This window comes from Limulus polyphemus, unplaced genomic scaffold (assembly GCF_000517525.1).
Source record: "Limulus polyphemus unplaced genomic scaffold, Limulus_polyphemus-2.1.2 Scaffold210, whole genome shotgun sequence".
Classification (NCBI taxonomy): Eukaryota; Metazoa; Arthropoda; class Merostomata; order Xiphosura; family Limulidae; genus Limulus; species Limulus polyphemus.
In genome coordinates, this window is record NW_013665820.1 from 751523 (window position 1) to 778888 (window position 27366).

At 32.9% G+C, this 27366-nt stretch overlaps 1 protein-coding gene across 1 annotated transcript; it reads right to left on the bottom strand.

The window, feature by feature from the left end:
• Positions 1-868: 868 nt before the first annotated feature.
• On the bottom strand, positions 869-21638 carry LOC106478429 (ras-related protein Rap-2a-like). Its single transcript, XM_013938972.2, has 3 exons — positions 21533-21638; positions 6478-7026; positions 869-5462 (listed from the first exon to the last, which is right to left on the bottom strand). The coding sequence occupies exons 1-2, from the start codon at positions 21538-21540 to the stop codon at positions 6483-6485; spliced, it is 552 nt and encodes a 183-aa protein (XP_013794426.1). The 5' UTR covers positions 21541-21638; the 3' UTR covers positions 869-5462; positions 6478-6482.
• Between the last annotated feature and the right edge of the window lie 5728 nt (positions 21639-27366).

Genomic DNA, 27366 nt, shown 5'->3' on the forward strand with positions numbered 1-27366 from the left:
AGTATTTGTTAGAAGTAGCTACCACAGATAAATATCTTCAAAGATGCATTGCACCATACTGACACCACTCATTCAAAAATCTGTAACCAGAAAAATGCATTATTATCACCTACACTGACCTTACTTAAATAAAGGAAATCATGGTTTTCATAGCACATTTGCATATTATAGTAATTAAACAGTTTATTATAATATAATGTTTAATTTTCGATACTGCAATAACAATCATGATTACAATCGATACATAGTTCTATATGGTTTTTACACAAAATTCTCAAACAGAATAAAAAACTCGCATAATACACAGTTGAAATAAAAAGAAATTATATAATAAAACACTATGAAGTAATTTGAAGTTAAAACAGCAAGTTGCTTTCTCGAGTAACTGCGGAATTTAAAGAACACACTTCAAAAATGCACAAAATCTAACACAAGTATGAGAGTTTACCTCTTAGTCACATTTATGAGCTTGTAACAATGATGACAAGCACAATACAGAGACAAATTCATGGTATCCACATCTTATAAAATATTACACAGTATCTGTTGACATAAATAATAATCAAAGATTAGTTTATATTTCAAGACTTCACTGTACAATAAATGATCTTTAAGGCTATGATGGTAAATAGTTTAAATATATACATTCTTTATCAATAGAGATCCATCTTTATGTCAACTTTTCTGCTTTGTTACCAAAAGCCCACTTCCTGCTACTCCTATATTGTATACCACCACATTTTATCCACTCTTTAACCAAACTGTATGCATGTCCTTCCACTGTGACCTCATCTGTAAATGTTTGATTTTCCCTTATTACTTACCTAAGTTTATGTCATTACTTAAGCTGTACTTTTCATTAGCACAGTAAACCATTTTCTTTTGTACATCTTCTCAATATCTCAACTTATTACAGCATTCTGCTTACCAATTTTCTATAGCTTTCTGCTTGTACATACAGTTTCCTACAAGTGTGTATTAAGAAAAGTTCTCTACTTGTACACATTTTGAGCTGTTTACAATCTTAGAAACCAGTATATTAAGCTTTATACTGGTACAAAGTTTGTTCTGTGTATATCAGTGTATAAGTATTGATATTTTTCTACTTTTCAAAGCTTAGTTATTTACATATTGTTTTCTGCCAGCATGTTACGAAAATTTTATATTTGTAAATTCTACCTTTTAACGCCACAGCTATTTCTTTACTTGTTTACCAATATCTCTTAACAAGTAATTACTTATATATTAATATCTAGCTTTATAGTTTATATTCCATATCACAGTTTTGTTCTTAAAATGTCATGTACTTTAAACTGGTGTTTTTCAAAATTTTATCATATCATATTCTTTGAACCAGTTTTCTTGCTTCATAAGAGGAATAGCAGCAAAGTTAATATCCTCCCCTACAAAGGATCTAATTGTATAATAGTTACCTGCAAGCCTCTGTGAATACAGATAAAAGTTTCATAAGTAATGTAAAAAAAGGTGTTACATTAAATGTTTTAGCTCATCTTTATTTTTTAAAACAGCATTCCTATTTAAGCAATTTATGGTACCATCTTTATGATTTTAAATATGGCAGACTTCAGACAAGTTACAAGTATGAATAATCTTGCAAGGATGGCTCTTTAGTTAGGTGTGTGTGTGTGTGTGTGTTAAACTATATTCACATGAGGACAATGTTTGGATAAAGACAGTAGAACTTGATATACAAAAAACACTTGTTTAAAATGTGGAAATAGCTTAATTGCGAAATTAGTTCAAAGTTTATGATATGGTTTTAAACACCAACATATGTATATATTTATATTTATAAAGAAAGAATTACTCATAACCAAGTTATGGAATGAGCATTACATGTTTAATACTATATGTGAAACTGTTTAAAATGCTTTTCTACACACACACACACATTTGCTACAGGCTTTATAAAACAGTATGAAAAATACATCAATCTTATAAACATGCTTTACAAGAAGTGGTACCTGAGTTAAACTGCTAATCCCTGTATAAGATCAACCTGTCTTAAATATACAGAACACTCATAATAGAACATATACAAGTCATTTCTTATGAAACAACATACAGAAGCCAATCACCTCTCATGACAGAACACTGTACATTGTTCAAACTTTCACTAAATGTCACATGAAACATTGGCTTAACTAGAAATTTCTCTGAAGATTGTTATAAAGTTTGTCTAATCCGTTTCATAAAAAGAAAAAAAAGGAAAACAACAGTTTCATGTTGTACAAAAAGCTTTGCAACAAACATTAAAACTCTTTAAAAACAATGTTTACTTCTAAAATACTTTCCTTACAAACAGAATACATATGTATTTGTATGTGTATACAGATATCTTCTACAATATACTTTGCTTTCATTATATTTTTCTGACCTGTAAAATAACTTAATACCCTCAGACTTGTAGTAATCTTGAATAATCATTAAAAAAATATATAATACTGCAAAAGTTCTAACTCATAAAATATTAAATTTTAACACATACTTTATTCCTACAGATTTTACTTTCTTTTGATATTGTCTAGGTTGAAGCGTAACTTGAATTAAGAGCATAAAAAAATGAAAGACCTAGCTATATTCAGTCCATTTTAACTCCTTGCTTACCATAGGTTGTACTTAATACACTATTTCTATTCTTAGGGACCATATGGGTGAACTTTGATAAGAGTTTCTCACATTGTTTCCAATGATACATGTTTTGAAGGGTCTTTCTTTAATAAAATACACAAATCAATTATATAAAGAATTTGTGATATTTCATCAAACTTCCCAACTTTTTTTCCTGGTTCCTGAGAATGCACAATGTCTGTTAACAAAAGGGTTAAAGAAAAAAAAATCCTTTTTATAATAAATACGAAAGGCAATTATAATCAAAGATTTAAGTGAAAACCTACCTAAAATTTAACTTCATTGAATATTGTTCTAAATCTAGTTAGTCATATAAATTTATCCCTTTGTGAAACATAAACCCATCGTGTAATATTGAGAAGTATGGCACCATTCCTTCCACTTCACTTTTATGTAATGTGATACCATAAATACAGTAGACTGCAAAAACATACTATTACTTATCATCTCAACTAATATGTTGTTGTTCCATAAGCAACATTGGTATAATACATAACAGTATTATTACTACTTTTCTAAGTAGTGAGGTATTATTATAGTTACTTCAATACATGAGGGCTCACTACAAGGTGTCATACTACTAAGATACTATACAGTTCAAGTAAAATATAAACAAGATTTATGATAACTTTAGAAAATAAGGCATAACATTCATAAGGTCAATAAAATTAAGGTAACTCATAATAGAACAAAAAAAATGATGACAATTCTAAGCTGTATAGAAACAGAACTGAGAGCATTATTAGCAAAAGTTTGTCAGCTGCTAACAAAATCAATAGCAATAAAATTAAGGAAGTAAACTACAGATATAGAATGCCAATTAAAAATACAAAAGCACATCACCAATTTTAAAACATTCTACACAAACCTCAAAAAATATTTTGAATTTCCTCATTTAACTGAAGTATGGAAGTACATTTTTTAATGGGCGACGAATCTTCGGCATGAAGATATCACAAATGTGAAATCTTTTCAACTGCAACTACAAAACTAAATTTATGGTTCATTTATGTGGACTAAAACTACTGGCCTGCACACCTATCTTTATAATATGTTTTGCAGAGAATAGCAAACATTCATTTTGCAGATTTTTGGTGGCTTTTACTTGCTAATAAAGTTTATATGAATGTCTAACTTTCAATACATACCAACTTCAAGGAAGTAACTAATAAGAGTAATGTCTAAATGACTCAAGGAAAATTTTCTTGTTCATCTTCTGGGAGTGATAAATGAAATTTACTCCTCAACAATGAAAACATTTTCATTTATAGAAAACTCTGGACTAATAATATCCTAAGTTACTTTTTTCAGAAAAAATTAACTCCTTTTTGTTACCCGATAGGCTTAAGACTAGGTTTTTTTAAAGCAAAACAGAAAGATTATGTATCAATCCCAAACGACAAATCTATATGCAATTTTTGGCTAAGAGCTTTAAAAAAAAACAACATGAAATTTTAAAAAGTAAGACATTTTTGTCCTGATTATATCAACTTTTCTTCAAAAAATGTTCTGAAACATTTTCTATTTCAATGTATATTATCATGCACATTTTAGTTATAATGTAGAGAAAACAGTTTTTCATTTTTGCTTTAATATTAAAAGAAGTTCACAAATTACTGCTTTAATTTATTGTACGATTAGACTGTTTATGAGAAAACAATCACCAGTTCTGTACTGCTTCGACTAGATCCATTAATAACTGCATAAATATTCAGTTAAATTTTACATCAGAAATGTTGTTGAAATTATGGTCACAGGCATGTTTTTTTTTTTTCCCAATACTATAATATACTTAGCATAAATAATTTGGCATCCAAAAGATATTTTTTTATAGCATTGTAGTAAAAAAAATTGCTTACAAACATACTTTACAGCACCATAATAAAGCAAAATTACTTACAAATATTTTTGCCAACACATTATACTTTTTCTCAATTTTAACATATAGCAAATACTAATACATCTATACATTATCAAGAGATTTTGGTCATTCTTATAACAAAATTTCAAATTATATAAGAAACTTCCACCAATACAAATGACATTACACAAAATTATTATATTTCCTTTACCTAAATACATTTATATATACAACAAGGACTTCTAGACATCAGATAAAGGAAACATAACATTTTGGGCTTTGGATCTTACAGAAATCATACAATGTTTCTATTTGACATGGAAACTTAAACAGATCTCCAAAACCAGATTATGATGATATCAGCCAATAAAGTCCTATAAAATGTTATGATACACATCATGGACTTGAAAGACTGCTGACAACTAGGCAACATCTGACTGGCCTTTGGAAGCACCAAACATTAACACATAGAGTCAGTTTATAAAAGTAGCATCACATTGCCTAAAACAGCTTTTGAGGTAACTAAAATTTATTATTTCGTATTAAAATTTATATTGGTTTCAAATCTTTGCCTAAAGTTTCTAACTTTAAAGTTTGGCTACTAAAATCTCACTGGTGCCTTGGGTAATTTTCATTTCACCAAATGCACCCATTTGATGCTTATTCATGAACTCACATATGTACATGTACAATACATGATGTAAAAACCAAGCAGCTGAAACAAAGTAAGTAAATCTGTGGAGAAGCTTAACTTTAAGAAGTGAACACAAAGAAATTACTGGAGATGTTTTTGCAAATTTCAGAAGTGACCTAAGGAGTATAGAAGTTATTGCACAACAACAGTCCACATTATATGCTGGTCAGTGGAAGGGTTCTGCCATTAAAAAAAGGCACAACTCCCAATCTTCTTCCTGTATGCTTATTTGTTAGCTGTCCATATATCAACATACTGAAAAAAAGAAATCAAGTCTAAAAATATGATAAAGTGTAAAATAACATACATTAAAAACTATTTTATTTCAGATAAATAATCTAAATTACACAAATGAAAATGTTTAGTTCAAAAATATAATAACAGCAACTTTTACTGTGAACAAGTTCTGATTTTAATAATTACAATGTTTCAACCCATAGTCATTAATATATTTTTTATTTAATTATTCGATTCAGTAATTTCTTCACTAAATATTAAAATGTTACTTGTCCTGTTTATACAAGTAAATTTAATTTATAAAAGTAAAGCATTTTTTACCAATGGTGTTCAAGTCAGATATATGTATTTCCAGCCAGTAGTACTACTGAATGTTAAATTTAGTGTATTTTTTTTTCCAGATTAAAGGGTGGTGTCCGTATATAGAAAGAATCTTGTGTAAATGTTTCTGATAGTGGTGCTAATATAATACATGTAATCCAGTGTAAATATTCCTGGCTAGTAGGTGGTGCTATTATACAAAGATAGAAATAAAAATATTTTAGGCATAGGTACACGCATAATGAACAACTACACAAGTCCACATGAATTGTGTGAAAACATTTTGCTCTACATGCTGGCAATAGTTTATAGAGATGACCTCTGTTCCAACTACATAAGGCAATGGAATATCACAATTATTCAATATCAAGGAATAACCTATTTTTACTTGTATACAATACCATCAGTTACAACGTTTAGATGGAACCCATGAAAACTATTGAATTTTAAAGCTGATACCATTCTACACATCACAACTCCCAAATAACATAACACTAACAGAATCTGAGTTTAACTGTCACAGTAATGTACAATTTGTGTTCATCTGGAACCCATGATAATTACAGACTGTGTAATTATTTCTCACCATTAGTGAAAACACTACAAAAACAGAATCTGAGTATTAAGTGTCACTGTAATGCAGTTCTTAGTTTATTTAAAGTAAAGAACATTAAAAAAAAAAAAGAGCTGAATTTATAATTACTCTACTAACCTGCATCAGAGAACAACACAACAGTGACTGGATGTCTCTATCTCAGGGGTAAAGTTCATCTCACGGACTATTTCAGCAAACATTTCATTCACATTGCACTTATTTTTTGCAGAGGCCTCCATAAAAGGGCATCCCCAAAGTTGGGCTAGGGACATTCCTTCCATGCTGCTTACTTCTCTTTGCTGCTCAATGTCTATCTTATTTCCAACAAGAATTACTGGTACACGTTCCAGGTTCTTCACTCGCATAATTTGTTCCTTCATATTTTTAATGTCTTGAAATGTCTGGTGATTAGTGATGCTGTATACAACAACAAAACCCTGTCCATTTTTTATGTATAAATCTCGCATAGAAGCAAACTGTTCAGTACCAGCAGTGTCTAAAATTTCCAAGACACAAGGTGCAGAATCCACTTCAATTTCTTTCCGGTAGAAATCTTCTATTGTTGGATCATATTTCTCCATAAAGGTTCCCGAGACAAACTGAACTGTTAGAGCACTCTTCCCAACTCCTCCACTTCCCAGAACAACAACTTTGAATTCTCTCATCCTGAAAGTAATATATCCAAAACATGGAATTTTATACCAAGAATTTTTTAAAAAATTTAATGAACAAAATACAATCCATAGCTATTTTAAAATTTTTCCTTAAAGCCAAAATAATCATGCTTATTTATATACATCTAACATATAGCTTTTTTTATAAACCCAACTATATGTCAACACATTTGTCTTACCACACAAACATCAAGTACATTACATATTCTCTTAAAGCTACAATTAAACATTTACTTACCACAGATACTTTACAATATACATGTAAAGAAAACAATTAAAAAATCTAAGCAATATGCAACATATGTCAGGCTAGGTCTAAAAAAAATCTCCCATTCAAGGATAAGGAAAAATTACAATTACTATTACTGGCTGAACTTTATCTCTCTAATCATTCCAATTTATCAACTCCTTGGTTGAACCCATATAATTTATCTCAAAGTGAAATACATGGAAATATATAATACATTTTTACATCGGCAGACCGTTACCAAATTTCTTCTTAAAGCCTAATAAAGTAGATTTTACTAAAGAACTTTCTCCTATAGGGCCTGAACTTACTGGGTACAAAGGGAAGGAGTCACATATGGGACATGCAATGGCCAACTCAAGAGGAGTGGAGATGGCAAGAAGCAGTAGAACAACAATAAATGGGAAAATATAGAGAATTGGAAGATTCATGGGGTTGAGGAATGGAAGTGGATTCATAAGGTTGTAAGAGATGAGACACTCTGGAGGAATGGGAGAACTAGTGTTGAGCATTCTTGGCCTGAGTCTTTAAGAAAAGGAGCCAGATGCAGGTCACAGAAGAAATAATGGGGAAGACAAATAGTAGAGACAAGAGGAGCATCACAACCCAGAAGGTCCCAACAACAGATGAACCAAGTAAGCAGGGACAAGGCAGTAGATGAAACCCTGACCAACATAATGAAAATAACATATTGTTGATCCCCCAAAAAATATCAGGATCACAGTGTAGAGCTTCATATAGGAGATGAAGAGAGGACAGATAAGACAAAGGTGAAGATGGGCATTAGAGAGTATTACTGGAGACAAAGAGTCAGCCCCTACAAGCAGGTAGAAGGGACTCTAGGATTTGGAAATCAAAGAACAATAAAAGGTGAATGGCCATAAGCCATGGCAAAAGAATACTGGAGTCAAGATGGAGAAGGCATTTGAGAGTGGGAATGAAGCTGATTCAGGAATGTGTCAACAGGGACAAGTATATCTAGAAAAGAAGAGAAAAAACAAACGATCTTCAGTGTGAGGGTCATGTAGTAAGGAATGGAAAGAATGAAAAGACATAGAAGAAAAGGAAAGTAAAGAACAAACATGAATAATTCACAAAGAGATTTGATGGAAGAAAACTGTCCTCAACAGATAAAGAGGAACTTAGTGCAAACCCAGAAGGTGGCAACTGCTGATCAAATGCAGGAATAAGCAGATGAAGCAAGGAAGGAAACAACCCACAACACACTGAACTATGACAACAATGTCTTAAACAGTCTATGACCCTCCCGTGGCTATAGATAAAATAGGGGCACTGTTAGAAGCATCTGCAGAACCTCAGGAGTAGGAGTAGTCACTGTCACTTGAGGATTCATGAATGAGGTAGCAATTCTCCATATCTTTTTTTTTCTTCTATTTATTTGGGGTGGATGTAGTTTTAAATCAAAGATAAAACAAACTAAAAGGAAACCAAAGAAAGTTAACACTGTGAAAAGGTAGCACAAATATCACAAAATTGATTAAATTAAAATGTAAAGAAACATGTTGATTAAAGACAGTGCCAAATATAAGAATGAAGTTAATTTTGAATGTGAGTACTTATGGGGATTTACTGTTTGTAGAAGAATTGTCATCCTTCTGTTGGTAGAAATCTCAAAGGCATTTGCTGGAGGAATTAGCTACTGTGTGCAAATAAGTTAAGTCTATCATTTTGGAAGTTATCTGGTTGTGTGAGTATCCTTGACTGAATCAACAGTAGGTGGTGCTTGACATTTGCATCTCCTTGTATAGACTTTTTCATAATTTTGTAAGTTAATTTTTACAATGGGAATGCAAAGAGTGAAAAACTAAAAATGAAAAGTCAGTAATCATACACAAAGGCAATAGATATTACAACTGAAACAACCAACTCTCTTCAACTGGTAAAATTAAACAAAGGCCTCAGATGGAAAGTCAGACAAACAGCCAAGCTCATTATCTGAAAGAGGTTAATTTAGTAGTCACATTTCTGATGGCAGAATTAGCATAGATTATAAAAAAATATTTTAAAACAGCTGACAAAATGTGACATGAAATAGTCTGCGATTAAAACTCCAAACCCTGAAGCTAGTTGAAATAGTGAAATGTGTTATATTTACTCATGCTATGTGGTGATCTAAAAATCACCAAGCTGTTAACAGTCTAGATGATCTTGGAGAGTAACAAGACATTGATTAGCTTATCTACTATACAAGTACACAAGAAATTGCAGTGTCTTCACACAAATCATCTAAAGAAAAGAAAGTACTTGACTAGAAGTTTTTTCTCGCTGTTTGAACAAAACTTCAATCAACATTCCAATTCTAAAGTTTCTAGGAGAACAATACTTAAGTTTTTAAATTAGCATATAGCATGGTGTACCAGGGTCAAAACAATTTTTCTAATCACTAAAAGGGCACATCACAATTTCTGTATCATTAAAAAAGTATCCAATGTCTAACAACATAACACATTAAGAAATATAATATTTTCTTACTGTTTTCCTTGCATTTGTAACCAATTACACTACATTTTTGGCCACTTACTTAAGAGTGTTGGGTCAAAATTAGTGCTCCAAAGCTTAAGAAGCACTTGTTCTATACAGTCAAACTTAAAATCCTGGTCCTAAGTAATCATATTTTTTTTAACTATCAGGTGAAATTCTGGGAGGGAAACCACAGTACAATAAACAACACACACAAATGAACAACTGCTGGTAAATCTGTTGTACTCCAGGACTTGCAAATTTATTTAATTGATAAGAAATTAAATGATATGCTTTAATGTTATAAAAGCTAAAATATCACTATAATAAAAAAATCTATAAACTGCAATTATAAATGCTGCATAAAATTAATTTAAAGCATTTTAAAGCACCACAGCAACAGAATGCTAAACAAAATTGGATTAGACAGATTGCTCATGTTCCACGGCACTGTTAAAGGAAACTGATGTTAGAACAGAGTTTTCACGTGTTATCATTAAAAAAAAAAGACAGTAAAAGTCTGATTAATGAATAAATTTAGTATTCCAAAAATTGTTTAATCTTGAAGTCTAAGTTAAGGGAGGTACAGTTCAATCTACGCTTTGATCAACATGTGTTACTGAGTTAAACAAGTTTCTGAGAATTCCACTCCTCATCAGTAATCCTGTACACAAGTTAACCAAAGAGAGATAAGCAAGTCCAAACAGGAGAGCTTGGAACTGCTACATCTGTAGCATATTGCCTATAAATAAAAAAGCTGAATTTAAAATAGAAGAAACTAATTTCTTAATATGATATATAAATTATCCAAAGAACACAATGAAAAATTATGTGAAGAAAAAAAGTAAATATTTTTAAAGTATCACACAGAAATTCTGAGAAAAACAAAACAAACAAATACTTAATGGGGATGTCTTTCCCATTGGTATCTTCCTTCTGTACACAAAATTATCTGGTGACATGCTAGCAAAATCAGGGCACTCCTCAAAAGAAATCTAATATATCCTTGCCTTAAAAGATGCACATTTACACCACATTCACACTACCCTTGGTATAGCCCTTAGCAAAATCAGGCATGTTCCCAATTTAGCTTTATGTCTCTACAGGTTTCTTTTTTGCATTATTCTGTACAAGTAAAATAATAGATGACTTTTAAAAAATCCCAGTACTGCCCAAACAGAAATAATTAAAACAAATTATAAAAAATTTATGAGCCATGTATTTTATAAAAGTGTTATTCCTCTACTACCATTCTGAAAAACCTATAAAATTAATGATTTTAAATAAGCTTTTTCAGTTAGCATTACATTCTAGAAGTTATCTACTCTACTACTAAACTGGCTAATAAATTGGTCACTGATATTATATGAAGGACACATTTTTCAACAGCTATTTGCAAAAATAATTTGCACAAGAGTGTATGTTTGATTATTCACACAATTAAGCTTACAGTTCAAATGTTTATGCACAATCTTTCATTCATTTTAACAATATGAAACTAATGTACATAAAATCAATAAAATTCATTGATACACAAATAATTTAAAATAGAATACATTACATAAATTGTTTTGGCAACCAAAATCTCTACTGTTTATATTTCATCACAAAAGTTCACATTTATTTGTAAAAATAATAATAATAATAGTTTTTACGAGAACCTTAAAATGAGTTAATTAATATCTCTCCAAATAGATATCAAAGAATCATATAAAAATACTTGCATGACAAAATTAACATCTTAACAATAAGAACCAAGTTCACATTGAAAGCTACAGTAGTACATATACCTGAAAAAATACAACATCTGCTTAGAAGTACATCTTAAGTAGCTCTTAGTTACACTTTTGGAATTCAAATAAATTTTCTTACTTTTCTCTAGCTTCATCTTTTATTTGATAAGACCGCTTGGGCATTTTGACTGGTCTTTTTACAATTCAACATACAGTGTTAGCCTCTACTGTCCTTTAATGTGAAATCAAAAAATGTCTGCTAGTTTTAATATTTCATCCTACCACACTGCCAGAATGCATGAAACATGACATGCAATTTAACGTCTTTTCTCTAAATACTACATGTGCAATTTCACGTGAGTCATCCAAAAAAAATAAGTCTTATCCTTAACCTATGGTTGAAAGTGAAAGTCATGATGTTTATCCACTGAATATACAACACTTATTCAATAAATCCACAAAAGCAGGAAAACTACATATTTAATACAAATTCTGAACCATTAATTTGGTATGTATTTTGAATTTCAATGAAGTTAACTATTTTATTTTCTTAAAACTGCACTAATAGTTCACATCTCCACTAGAATTTGAGATAAACGTATAAACCTAATTACTTTTAAGGTTTTGTCACTATATACATGTAGATCTAAGATGCATCATTAACCAGCATATTTGCAGCATACTAAGTTTAAAGCATTTTGAAAAAGTTTCTACAAAAGCCAGTTTTTCTTTTATAATCTAGAATGAAAGAATACTTGGTAAAAACAAAAGTTATTTTCTTATTTATTTAAAACATTAGGCTCTGTGGTAGTAATCCCATAAAAGCAAAGCTACAGTTAAGCTTATCCACCTGAATATAAATAGTACTGCTGATGTGGCAGGTGGTTTTAACAGGAAACACAAACTTATCTTTAAAAAATGCAATAAAAAAAGGTATTCTGGTTTACCTCTTTAATGACTGTACTTGAGTTGTCACTCTTTCAATAACAGGTGTTATGATATAAGACCAATGTTCCATTACCACAATCATTAGTAGAATTATTTTTGTCAATCAAAAGTTTATTTCTGGCTCTCATGTATACTTTTTCTTAAGCCTTCAATTTCACCCTTTTAATTTATTTCATTATCCCTGAATTGCCTTTTTTCTTACTGCATTTTTCATTCTACTAAGTTTAATTTACAACACAACATGTTCATCATAAACAATGCAACTAAGAAAACTAAAGTACACCTTATATCACTGAGTGTGATATTAAAGAATTCAAAGATTATTATAGCATTTGTGACTTTATCAAGATCAATAAATGCAATGTACAAAATAGACCAAAAACTGAATAATTTACAATTTACTGCTAATTATTACAGAATATTCTAAGCCTAAGAAAATAAATAACTTAAATTTTAAAACTATGTTATTACTAAAGCTAGTTCTTGCATTTCCACTCTAGATGTACACTGTTTGTAGTGCCATTGTTTTCTACTGTATCAATTTGGACAACTGCCACAAATATACATATACGACCTTCACAACTTCGATTTTCTACTTCAACTGCTTCATTTCTTTTAGTGAAAACGATTAAAGAAGAGATTGATAACTAAAAAAGTTAGAATGAAAATTTGTTCACTTGCTTTAGACAAATACAGAAAAAGCCTTTATCAATTGGGTATAATGACACGTCTGTGAGTACTCTTTTGGTTGATATTTAATCTTTCATCTAAGAATATACATAATTAAAAGTATTGTTTTAGATATAAACCATACTATACCCATGTTAAATCTAATAAAGTTCATACTGAGCCTGTGTGACAATTATGCTCTCCTAGCTACATGTAACTAGTTAAAAAGATTGAAATACTAATTCTACCATTCACTAAGTATCAAAAACATCCTTCCTTTCAAAAACCATTGTTATGGTTAAAAAGGATGATATGTTTCCTGGCTCAAAACAACTAACATACAAGTAGGTTGAAGGGTTATGTTTAACTCTTGTGCTGGAAACAGATGCACCTGTTGTATGGGTTATTTTACTAAATTGAAAACAAAAAACTACTATATGGAATTGGTTGAAACTTGAAATGAGCTTTCTATAAACTATGTAACTTGTGCAAAATAAAATATCTTACTTTTTCTGATATTTGTATAAATTCAGTTTTGAAAATTCTAAAAAGATTTTGTTATGATGTTTCTTTAGGAAACAAGTAAAAATAGTTACCTTTATTGTACATTTCAATTACAGATTTTTACATCTTCCTACACTATTTCCAATTGTTTTTATCTCATAAAACTGTAAATTTTATTATGGATTTGATTCAAAAAAACACCACATGCAATTTCCCTGTTTCAAATCACTGTCACAAAATAAAAATAATTTTCTAACCATACCAAAACTGTAAACAAGCTTTTATAAAATTTCAGTTAGGTTTCATTTTATATATGCAATAAGTTTTAAACCCATTCTATAACTATTTATATATTATATTTTGGTGGTTTTCATTTTCCATTCAAGCAGTTATTTAGGCTGATAAGCTTAAGAACATAATCATTGCCTAAAAAACAGCAGCTTTGTTGGAAAAACAAAGAACGATGCTCAACTCATCTTATTCCATGAAAAAATATATTTTTCTGTTGTGGTGGTACATCAAAAATACAAATGATAAAATTAGTTTAAAAAAAGGACTGTAATTTTAGTGGAATGTGTTCGCAAACATATTTTATTCTAGCAACACAGCACCAAAATAAGCTTTTATCACTTTGTTCCAATATCTGTGCAAGTCTTCACTGAACTGAAAGCCTTATTGATTTATACCATTTAAAATAACAGAAAAAGAACTTTCATAACATAACTAGTTTAGATCACTAGTCTATGACTATTCAAACCCGAGATATACATAATTACACCACTAAGATTGAGAAACTAATTGTTGAAAATTACATTTGTATTGAAGTTACAAGGTTCAAACTGGTGCTGTATTTTGCTCAGGAAATTTGTGAATACAAATGTTTTCATTTGGAGCATGCTGAAATCAACTTATAATCTATATTTGCAGTTGTTGTTTTTTATTATTATTATTATTATGAATGAAATTTAATAAATAACATTTTTTGTTGAATACATTTCAACTTTGAAGTGGTTTTTTTAATTGTGTGGAAGATACCTAAAAGTTTGTTTTCTACAATTGTTTTTAAAATTCAATGTTTCAGTTTTGCCCCTTAAGACAAAGTGGACCCAGCCAGGCACTTTAGAGTTCAGTGAAATATAAAATTTAAGGATAATGCTAAATCATAAAAGTATTCTAACAGTGCTGCCCTCTATGTGCTAACTTTCTCGCTTGCCACCAGCCCTGAGACTCCTACCTAATCACACATCTTTGTGTGATATTGTTGCATTGTAGCATGCAAGTGAGCATGTGACAACCCTCTACCAATAGTGCAACACCACCTCCTAGTGCAACAGGCTACCTCGTTACTGATTGTTCAATCATCACTTCAAGATTACAAAAGAACATAAAATGCACCAGAAATGGGGAAAGTATGAAGGGACCAGTGAAAAATTTTACCTGGATGAGCCCCCTTCAAGAAGTGCCCAAAAGGAAACCATGAATTGCAACACCATTTCACAAGTAAGTGCTATATCAGGCCTTGATGGCCCTACACTGTGCAGATTTTGGATAAGTATACCTTGGTAGACCCAACTTCCCAATGAGTTGGATCCTGTAAGTGATGAGAGAGCCCCATGAAAGATAAAAAAAAGAGAACTTACCCAGTCGGAGCTGGTCTATAGCCCAACAACGAATATACAGCCACATGATGGAGACAGTGTGCAACAAAAGTGTGAGTTGTCCACATGCCAGCCCAAACAATCTTTTACAACGGACAATGGAAGTGAGCAGCTAAAGAATGTGAAAGGTACCAGATTTGATGTGAGGACACCTGGAAGCATTAATGAGCATCCTCATCCAAAGAAGAATATGTTAAATGGGTGAGTTAACAAAGCCATCCAGTAAGGGTAATGAGAAAAAGATCAGGGATGGAAGAAGGATTCCAAGGCTTGAAGAGATGGGATCAGAAGCCATGAAATAGAGCAGTGCAGGAAAAATAACAATGGACTGCAGGGACAACACAAAGTAGGCAATCAAGAGCTTAGATAGAGAATACGAGTTGAGAAATAGATGTGAGAGGTATAGGAATGAACACATTGTCACTTTCACATGCCACAGATGTTTTAGGAAGTGCAATTAGGATTGTGAAGAGCATATAAGTGATGGAAAAGAATGTGTGAAAAATTGATGGCATACATGTCAGAATACTGACAACCACAGGTGAAAAGGAAGAGAAAATAGGTTATAAGAGAGAGAGATGATATAAGGAATAGGAAGCCAAAGGTTGGAAGGGGGGAGGAGAACAACATTCAGGTCCCAGTTGGGAAGAATGAAGGAGATGAAAAGGTTGGAAGAGCATAGTGAGAACTGGGGGAAAAAAAAAACTCAACAGTAACAGGAAAACCAGAAAATAGTAGAAAGAGCTGCCCAGTAACTACCAGTGGTTGATGCCAATAAACCCTAGTCAAATATCCACATGAAGAATTCAGTGATGGGGAACAGAAAAACATTAAAGAGAGAAAGACCGAATGCCCCCCTGGCAATTGATGTAGAAACTACAGTTGAGTTATCTGTATGGATCATAAACAGCCATACACAAATGAAAAAAAAAAGATCCAAACTTGATGAACTGTCAAAAGTTCCAATAGATTGATAAGAAGTATCAATTCTTCTGGGGACCATTGACCTGAAATCTCCAGAGTTGAGACAGGTGCCCAAATCCATCAGAGAAGCATCTGTAAAGAGATGGAGATCCAGACAAGAGGGAGGAAGAGGAACACCTTCTGTTGTATTGGTTCTGTCAACCCACCAGATGAAATCAGTGTGCAGGGAAGTAGGAAGATTAATGAGGGAGGTTCTACAGATCATGCAGTCTACTTTAAATGACATGTGAGCACAACTCATGGGAATAAGGCATTCCATGGAAGCCCAAGTCCCCAGAAGAGAATTATCCACACAGGAAGAGAAGTTGACAATAGAGCAATGGAAATCAATTACTCCAGCTCCCTGAAACGAAGTGGAGAAGGTTGGGCTTTGCTGAGATGTGAATTGAAGAACATACAGAAATGAACCAGATGTTGAGTCGGTGTGAGATGAGACTTTTCCAGCTTGATCAACCAACCATGATGCATAGCCTGCCGAAGAAGAAAAATAGTGTAGTCATTGGAAGCCTGTTGGAATGGGGCTAAAAGAAGCAAGTCATCCATATAATTGTTGAACCACAGTCTTTAGCCATGAATGTAATGAGCAAAAGCAAGCACAACTTGGCAAAAAGTGTAATGTCCTAATGCAATGCCAAAAAGAAGAGCATGTAACTGATCTTAAAAACAAACCACAAGTAAAGTCTGGATGCTGGGAAGATGGGAATGTGGAAATAAGCATCTGAGACATCCACCTGGGTCATCCAAATTCCTGGAGCAAAGAACCACCAGAAGGTGAGAAAACTCTGCTTGGTAAATCAAGGAAGGCCCAGATACCAATTGAGATCTGAAAGATCTATGACCAGATGCCAATCCCTGGTTTTCTTTAGAATGACAAACAAATGGGAATAAAATCCTGGAAAAAGATAAGAAACCTTTTCGATAGTGTCTTTGGCCAATAGGTCTGACACTGCCACTGACAGATGCTGGTAAGAAACAGAATCTCCCAGAGAACAGACAGGAACAGAGAGAAGAGATAAGAGGAAGAGCAGAAAAATTATGAGTAAAGCCCTCTGACAGAACTTGCAGCACCCAACAGTTGGCTGCAAATGGAAGCCAAAGATCCATAAACCAAGCTGGACAGACCCCTACCATCCCTAAGTCTAGAGAATAATCACCATTAAGACTTACAGCACTGAAGTCTGTAAACAGTGGAAGAACAGATGGGAGCAGCAGAATGGGAGGGGGAAGAAGAGGAAGCAGAGGACAGGAGACAGAAACAGGTAAAGAAGGGGTTCGAAAGAGATGGAAAACAAGTGAGGATAAGGAAAAATGTTAGTATACAGTCTCAAAATACGACTCAAGATGATCAAGAACTCTACCCAAAACACCCTAGAAAAAAACAAGGAGCCAAATGGAAGCCTATGAGATAAGAGAGAGGCAAATGCACCTGAGCAAGAAGGGTGTCCATCCCCAACTGATCCCAGCAACAGAGTAACCAAGTAAGAAGTGATAAGGAAAATGAACACATCAAAGTAGAGAAGATAAGGGAACTAGTATCTGCCAAAAAACCCTCAGGGTAATGGTAGATTGCCTCAGAAAAAAGACAGCATTAGAGGGTAGTAAGGGTATAATGAAGGCAGGAAAATTGGCCATGAGAAAGGAAACAGAAAATAGAGGATCCGAACTCCAAGCCTGTAGAAGAGATTATAAATATTGGGTGTCCAGGAAAGGGAATTCAGGCATTTGTATCAACCAAGCAAGGAGGACGAGGCATGCTGGCACCAGAACAAAGTTGAGATCAAACTGTTTAGGATGGACCCAAGTATCTGAAGGAGGGGGGAAACACAAGTTAGATGAGGAGAAGGTGAAGAATCGTATAACACAAGAAAAGTATATAACAAACCTAGGAAATTATATCCAAGAAAGAAGAGGAAGGTCCAGGGAAATCAGTTAAAGTAGTGGTAGAAGTATTGGCAAAGGTAGGAGGAAGGAAAAGGCCATCAATATCCTCATCTTCATAACCTGGATTCACAGGTAGAGAAATATCTGTTTCAGGCTCAGAAGGTCCAAGCTGCATAAAGGACTCCATCTCCCATCACACGATAACTATCACCTCCTTGACAGACAAAAATGAACCCAACACCACAGTTATTGTTTTTCCAATGTGAAGAACTTGTTGTCCCATGCCAGATAAAGTAGAAGCAACATTAACTTGAGAATTCATAATGTGTAAAGAAAAGGGCCCAGAAAGTCTGCAGATACAGAATGATTTGAAAGTTATAAAATTAAAAGTTCAAAAATAAACTTTCCACAACAAAAGGCTTTGAGTAGATAATTGTACAAAAAAATGGCAATTTCAATAAAGCTCACAAGCAAAAAAAAAGTTTTAACACAAAAGCCAAATCAAGAAATGATTATTAAACAATCAGTATTGAGGGAACCAGCTGTGCTAGGAGGTGGTGTGACACTCCTATTGGTGGAAGACTGTTGCATGCTACAATGCAGCAATATCACATGGAAACACAGGGGATTAAGTGGAATTTCGAATATAAAGGGCAGCACTGAATTGGGAAAGCAATATTTGAAAGGAGGTTATGTATTGTATCAGAAGGTGTGTCTAGTTTATCTGTAACTTCAATGGATTCCAGTTCCATTGCCAACTGCAGAGTTTCTTTTCAAGATGTAGACCTACTGTGCTTCATCCTAATGTTCAGGTCCTTGTCTGTTATTACATCTATGAATTGGTCACATACAATGAATCCATCATTTCACAAGAAACATCTGAGTAAGATAATGGGGCAAGTATTTCCAGATCTTCTACAAGTTTGGCTAAGGTCTCTTCTTTCTCTATACCTTATTCCTAAATATTGCCCTGGATACTTCTTTCTGGTGTGCCACTCCAAACCTGTTGAATAAGCAGTTACTTGATATTTGTGTCTCTCAGCTGGAAAATTACTTAATGTCATCAAAGCTGGTCCTTTTAAAGGGGCAACAAGATGCATAGTTTGTTCTTCATCAATCTACCCTTTCCCTCTATAAATGATTTTGAAATGAGCCTGATATTCCTCCTATGGTACCTTTCCATCATAGTCAGTTGTTTTCTTAATCAAGCAATGCTGATGAATTGGCCAGCTAAATTCTGGAACTGGATAGGGTAGTGTCATGGATGTAGTAGTCTGGGAAGGTTGCAATAACAAATGGCACAGCAGTAATAGATGTAGACCAAATAAGCTCTCATATTTTATACTTTGTAGTAGATGATGGTATAGGTTGGAATGCTTGGGTCAATGCAGAAAAAGATGTGGCTGGTTTAATCTTTGCATTTACCATTTTTTCCAGATTCCTACCTTACTGATCTTGGGGTTATAATCTTTCATACTTCTTATGTCTTTTATACTTCATTGATATCCTTTCGTACTTGTTCAATCTAACTGTTGTAATTCCTCGCACATCTCCAATAACTTTATAGATCTTGCCTTCAATTATACTTATTTTTTGTTTATAATTTTTCTTTAATATTATTTCTCCTCTTAAATTGCCATGTCTTACCTTTTGATATTTTTAATATTTTAAATAAATTTCTTGGTTGTCTTTTAATTTTGTTTTTTCTAATGTTTTATTTCCTCCATGATTTTCTTTTCATTTCCAGGTTCTCTCTATTCTTAACCTTCTTTTAACTGTTTAATCAACTTCAATAAATTTCCAATCTTTCTTCTTGAGGTCATCTTGAAAGTTGAAGTTTACTCAAGGTTCAATTTTCACCAAAATAATCCCACTTCTGACAAAAGTGTTGTAATTGGTTTCTTTTGGATTATTTGGTAAAACTAATGTCCACAACAACAAAGTAGTTAATTTCTTTTCTAGCATTTGCTATAGGGTATGTTCAATTTGATACAAGTTGTAGACTTTTCAACAAAACTCTGAAATTATTGTAGCCTAATACACTAATACTGATTCACAGAAATTTCCTCAACTGATGGCAGACCTGGATAACTTACTGATTAACCGGATAAAAGTACTAACTCTTATAAGAAATATTAAAACACTGTAATACCAAAAACATTTTTAACACATGTTTCGAAATTTCCTTAAATTCCATCATCAGCCTTAATATTTCAAAAAAGTTAGTTTGTAATATTCAAACTATAAAAAAAGAACATTAGCATCGAGAGGTTTTGTATTCAATTGGAAGTTTATAAAGAAGAGAGTTAAATGGTAACAATACAATGGAATGTTTAATAAAACGTGCAGTATACACATTTAATAAAAAACATTAAGACTAAGAGAAATTACTATAGAGAAAGGCTTAAATATAAGTATAAACACTTTATCATTAAAATAATAATAAATATCAAATAAAAACACTGAGAATCTGAAATTGAAATGACAATAGAGAGGAGCTGATGTTATTATTCGGTGTTGGGTGATCATTAAAAATAGAGAGGCTTTCTTTAATACACAATTCGTAATCTATTGTTCCTGAGTCGAGAATTTAAATTTTTCTAGAAGTATGAGTTGTTGTTATTCTCACTGTGCAATTGGATACAAGGCTAGGGTGAATTACTTGCCAAAATTTCCATATGCTCATGTTCACATATTTCTAGGTGATGTGTAGTTTTACCAAAATAGGTAGCCTTAAAGCTACATGAAGTGTATTTATATACAACCGACAAACACATAGAAATGGGTAGTGTGTCTCTTCTTTTAAACATATTTTTAATTCTAGGTTGATTTAACTTAAAATACTAATAGTATTTTATGTTACTATACTCACATACATAAGGTTATCAAAACATTTGTTTGAATATAATTGTCCTCATAATCGTACCATTATAAATTATTAGTGCCAGGGTTATGTCACAAAGGCTACAGGATGCCTTTGTTAAAGTTAAACACATTAAACTTATAGTTAAAGCCACGCTAGTCTATTACTTAGTTATTTACTATTAGTATTACTATCATTATCAGTAATACTAAGTCTATACAATTACAATACTATATTGTATACATATTCGTCTACTACCAGTACCACTATACTAGGTCCAATGCACTGGCACAGTTGCGGTTTTATACAACTTAAGTTAACGTAAGCTAATGTTTAACTTTAGTCTTACCTTAAGCCTAATAATAATTATTTCAATTGTCAATATCATTGACATTGACTGAACGAGACATATTGTGAACCTGAACATATTTTAAATTTCAACGTGGCTTAAATTAAAAGGCCATTAATTATGATACAAGTTTACTTTCGATACATTATTTACCTAGCTAAATAAAAACAAAGGCTTTTACCTAGACATTTTCTAGAGACCTCATTGCACAAAGTTTTTTAAACCACAAAACATTATTTGTTCTCGCTCCCAAATCCTAGTTGTAGTTCATTCATTTCCTGCTTAATTAGTCATAAGAAATAACAGGACACGCCCTCTACTACAAATCAAATTAATTTTCCAAGGAATTAGTGTCAAACTAATTCTATATATGATAAAGATTTGCTTTCGAAAGTGTAACATTTTATAATATTTACATAATATCGACTAATCAACTTATTCTATAAAATTTAATACAACAGTACATCCAATTTTACTTCTTAAATATTTAATGCATTGTAAAGTATAATAAAATACACAAAAACAATTTGTAGCACAAATAAAGTAAAAACTTCTCATGTGTGTTATTTTCAAAACAAAGCAAACAAAAACCTTGTACATGGTTTAGATACACAAGAATATTTTATTAAACATAATACTTTGAAGTTCGCGAATTGTAGCTGAAAGAAGTTAGGCATCTAAATGTTTTACTAATCTAATGCTTCAACCAATTTTTTTAAGAATTGATCTTTAAACTGATATGTTTATATTTTGCTTCTTTTATTCTTAAACACAAAGCTACACAATGAGCTACTTGTGCTGCGCTCAACGTTTATATTAAAATTTAGTTTTAGAAAATACAATAATAATCAAATTACGTTCGGCATAAGGTTTGATGTGCTGTTATATTGTGATGAGGTTATTTTTTAATGTTGGGTGAGCACCACTGAAAACACATGAACGATTACAAGTATAATTACGTTTGTGTATTGGATAACTGTGTATATCTGAAACGCTACTAGGTACGCTACTTATACGTCATGATATTCTCAAAGGTTCTTGAATGCTCGAGTGTTTACTAGATGTACGGTATTCTTGTATATAAGACCGCCAAGAAGTGACGGCAACAATGGAATTGAATTGTAGACAGAGATAGAAACGGACGATTGAGTCAAGCGCGTGAATCGTTCGTTGTGAATTATAGCTTTTGTTTAAGTTATAGCGTGACTGTGGAAATTAATTGTATTGCAAAGTTGTATTGAGAACAAATAAATTAGATTTATTTAAGAAAGAACTTGTATCGCTAAAGTTTCTTCGGAAATAATTTTTAAGGAAAATTAACAAACGATCACATAGGTGTAACAATAGAAAGTTATTTCTTAAGACTTGTGAAAGAGGAAGAAGTTGCAGTTGGGGTAAGAACTAAAAAAAGCCCACTTCTGGATCAAAGACTTTCACCAATCATAATGAAAGCTAGGTCTACACTCTTTACTTATCTTTTGCGGGCAAAAGATTGAAAACATTTAGGGGAGACTTTGATCACCACACTAACATGATCTCTACAAATTACCTCCCATACACAGTAGCACAGAGCAGCAAGGATGAATCATGATAACGATTACCAGTTTGGGACACTCAGATATATTCTGTCTAGCCCAAGTACCACTAGTTGCCAGTCAGGGTTATTTCTGACCAAGAAAACAAATGAGGTATGTACTGAATAAAGTCTACTTCCAAGAAGAGTTAAGACACTGCCAGGTGGAACAGCAGCAGCTCATTATTGCCCTGTGAACAGGAACAACCTAAACCACCGAAGTGATTTGATGCTTCCCTGATACTATGTCCAACTGCCAAAGTGGATATGAAATTCAAATATGACACATATCTTTATGTGTGGTAGTGTTCTGTTGCTGACCTAATCAAAGAATACTACATTCATTAGGGTGTATGTGTCTCTAAACTTTTAAAAGAATAGAAGGGCCCCCTCGAACACTAACATTGTATCAAATGCACAGTGGTAAAGACACGGGCAATAGGTACCTGTCTACATTTGGTGATGCAAAGCAGGTTAATTTGCAAGTGTTTAAAGGATTATGAAGGAGGGCCTAGACAATTTTCTTAAATATTTAAATCATACTTTTTTCAGGAATTCTTGAGCTCAGCGACAGGTGGTGTAAGGCCTAATACTGAGCTTGAATGGTTCAGTGCTTGGTGCCCTACAATGAGCAGGAACTCAAACAGTAGGACATAACTGCTGCTGGATTACATTGCAGAGTTGACCTTATATATTGGATATAAACAGAAGAAAAAACATCAGCATATATACTGTAGCTGATTATACTTTTGAACGGTCTGTAATGTTTCTCAACGATTGACAGAAATTCGAGCAACAGCTCCATAGCTGTAACTACTACATTGCGTTGTGATGTAGCTATCGTGGCTTCTCAGGCCTACTTGCCATGACTACATCAGAAGAATTTCTTAGATATGCCTAGATTGTGCAAGATGTAACCCATGTTTTAACGGTGGTTTACCAGATCAGTTGATTTTGGATTGTTAAAAATGATAGGTAAATGCAAATTATATTCCAAATAATATCAGAAGCAAATGCAGTAGGATCGATGGCAAGCAATTGCTACAAAACATTATGGTTGCAGATTTGGATAAACATGACTTGCTATCACATGGTATGTGTAGTTGAATTATTATTGGAAGCTGGAGCAGCCACGACCTTGCTCAATCTTACTGTGTATCAGGCACTTCAAGAAGCCACTATATTGGCCAGTTAACACAAACATCATCCTAGCAAACAGTAACAAGGAAGATGTGAGAGAAGAGGTGCATCTCCACTGTTATTCTGGCAATGTCACTCACCAAATATAGCTAGGCTTCTTTTACTTGGTTCTGGCATTGTGATTTTAGAAATTAACTCATTGAGGAAGCTGTCAGTCAGTTTTGCCTGTACAACAAACGAACTGCAGTTTTATGGAAAGACCATTCAGTACTGATTCAACTGGGCCCAGGAGTGTTGTATTTCGCACATGAATGTCGAAAAATAAGTAGTAATACCTCCAGACATGCAGGATATGATTTTGATGTGCTGTATATGCGGTCTAGTGTACTGATGCCATTTATTATGGTAATAACCAATGCGTGAAACAGTGTTTCATGCTCAGAACTCAGCCTGAACTTGCTTAATTATCAGTCCTTATGTTCTCGATGTTCTAGTACTGCTCTCTAACTATAAACATTCAGCTTTTCATCAAAATATGAATGTGTGGTTTTCTGAGCATCTGAGATTACTGTTTGAGGAATGTGCTAATGATATGAGCTAAACATGCAGAAGCTAAATGAATTGTTCGTGAAGTTTGCTAATCTGTTTGTGGAAGCAGATGACCAGCTTAATTGAACAACAATAGCACATCATTACATATATAAATGTGATGTATATTCCATTTAAAAACCATTCTGCAGGCTTTCATGAAGCATCTGAAACATTACAGGACTGAAATCAGGCAGATATTGAAGGATGTGGTAATACAATCTTTGTTGGGTGCTTGGTCATCTCCAATAGTTGTTATGAAGAAGAAGTAAGAAGCACCAAGGTTTTGCTTAAATTTCAAGTAAGTAGATGCAGTAACATGTGTTAATGCCTTTCCTTTGCCACAAATGCACTGGAAAGTACTTTCTTCTTTGGTATGGTAGAAATGACTTCCACTATTAGCAGATTAAGCTGGACAATGAAAGTAGACTTAAAGATAATTTCAGCACTCGAGAGGCTGATGGTGTTTATGAGAGGGCTGCAATAGGAAAACTTCTTTCCAATGGATGATATTTTGGTTTCTTGTCTCAGATTGCCGGCTGCCATTGAAGACCTGAAAATGGTATTCCAATATATTAAAACTATGGAAGTGTGTATTAATGCACAGAAAATTGTTTTTTAGTCATATAGCAAATAAAGAAAGAATTTTCTCTGATATTACAAAGATCGCCATGGTCAAAAAATGACCCCATCCAGAGAACAAACAAAACGTCTGTAGCTTTCTATGTTCACTGTCTTGCTATTGGCAGTTTTTGGCAAATTTGTTCAAACTGCATTTCTCTTTTTATTGAGAAGAGTTGAAACACACTTTGGCGTGGTTTGAGAAAGGATGCTGGATGCTCACGCCTCTAATAATAATCAGTCCAGTAGCCTGGAAATACTGAAGGATTATCTCACTGACTTGATAAAATCATGTTCATTTACAATATGTACCCTTCAAAAGATTGCAGCAGTAATGAACAATGTGGGCAACAACAATTATGCTTCTGGATAATTGTCAGAAATAACTAATCCAGTTGAAAAAAAACTGATAGATCCAGACATAGTTCAGATGCTATTTGTCGTGGGGCAAAATAAACTCGACCATCAAAAACTGGATTATCCGGTACTGAAGAACTTAACACGAGGGTGCATTGTTACAATCATTATGAGCCACAGACACGTGATAGTCGATCTGATATGGTTAGTGTTCCACATAGTTCTAAGGCAGGATATCATTTTGACTTTGCATAATTTTAAGATTGAAGAACACTAGAGAGGGTTACATTTTCTGATCATTTTCGTGTATTAAAAGATAGTATAGACGATACACTACAAGTGTTACTTAGACGGAAAACTATGGTAGACAGTTCGCGGTTCTCTGCAGAGAATAACCCTATACAGAGCAGGTCCTTTGCCCCAAACTGAGAAAAGTATTTGGTATGTGCTGGCCATTATCAGTTACTTCACCTAGTAGACATTATCTTATCTGTTAGTCAGAACTGTCACAGGGTCACTACTGATGTGATGGCTGAGAAAAACAACCTGATTTGGATCACCTTCAGATATTCACATGGATATAGGAGCAAACTTCTGTGGTATTCTCAGGTAAAATGATTTTTGGAAGGGGTGTTAGGTAGTGTCAGGTTTTATGTATGGGCCGGACTCTTTACAGTAGGCGTCTGTGACTTGTTGGCGATATATTTCAACAATAAACAAACAGCACACAATCCACTTGTTCTAAAATAATGTATCAAAACAGGTCAAAAGTATACATAAATGTTTGTTATACTGTTGGTTATCATGGTTGTATCCAGAGCTTTAAATAATTGTCTCTTTCTTTCATCAAAGTCAACACAGGCTGTTCAGTTACTTTAGAACACAATTTGACAAGATGAATTATTTATCTCTACTGTGTTATTACAATACAATCTGTGATAATTTCACTTTAAATATCGCTACTATACGCTCTTTATGGCTAAACTCACAATCACACAGTCTATATCTAACTACCTAAATTTCTATCAAACTAAATTTTGACAAGTATTTATACCCAACAGACGCCTAGAATGTTCCACACATTACAATATATTATGATGCAATAATATGCAATTAAAACAACAAAATACTTAGAAGGTTCTAGTAATATGACGCAATAACATAACAATCTCAAATTCATAACTAGTAAATTACCCAATGCATGATTCATAAACAAACTTGCGATAAACTATCGCTTCTAAAAATAACTAAATTTAACACTCATGCTATATAAACTATCTAAATCATAACACTCACACTAAACTTAAATTCAAACAATCGTGTATATCTAACAGGTAGGTCCACTTTATAACAGGATGATTAGCAGGATATATCATGAAGTAAAGCTGAATATAACTAAACTGGCTGAGTTTTAAGTGATAAGGATACTGGACTTGAAATGCGACAGAAAATGAAAAAGGTTTATTTACTTTAAAAAATTGACACTAAATGGTTCTTTTACTGGACAGGTGAAATAATCAATGATTGTACTTCCTTCAAGATATTCTTCCCTTGACTAGTACATTTGAAACACTGGATCGAACTATGGGAATCCAACACTCATTACTTAAAAGGAAATATTGGATTTAACCAAAGCATCTAGTGATACCACATGACAGGTCATTCTAATTCAACACGGGGGAAAACTGTAACTTCTAGATATAATTGGATCTACCAGTGAATGGCACTACTGTTGC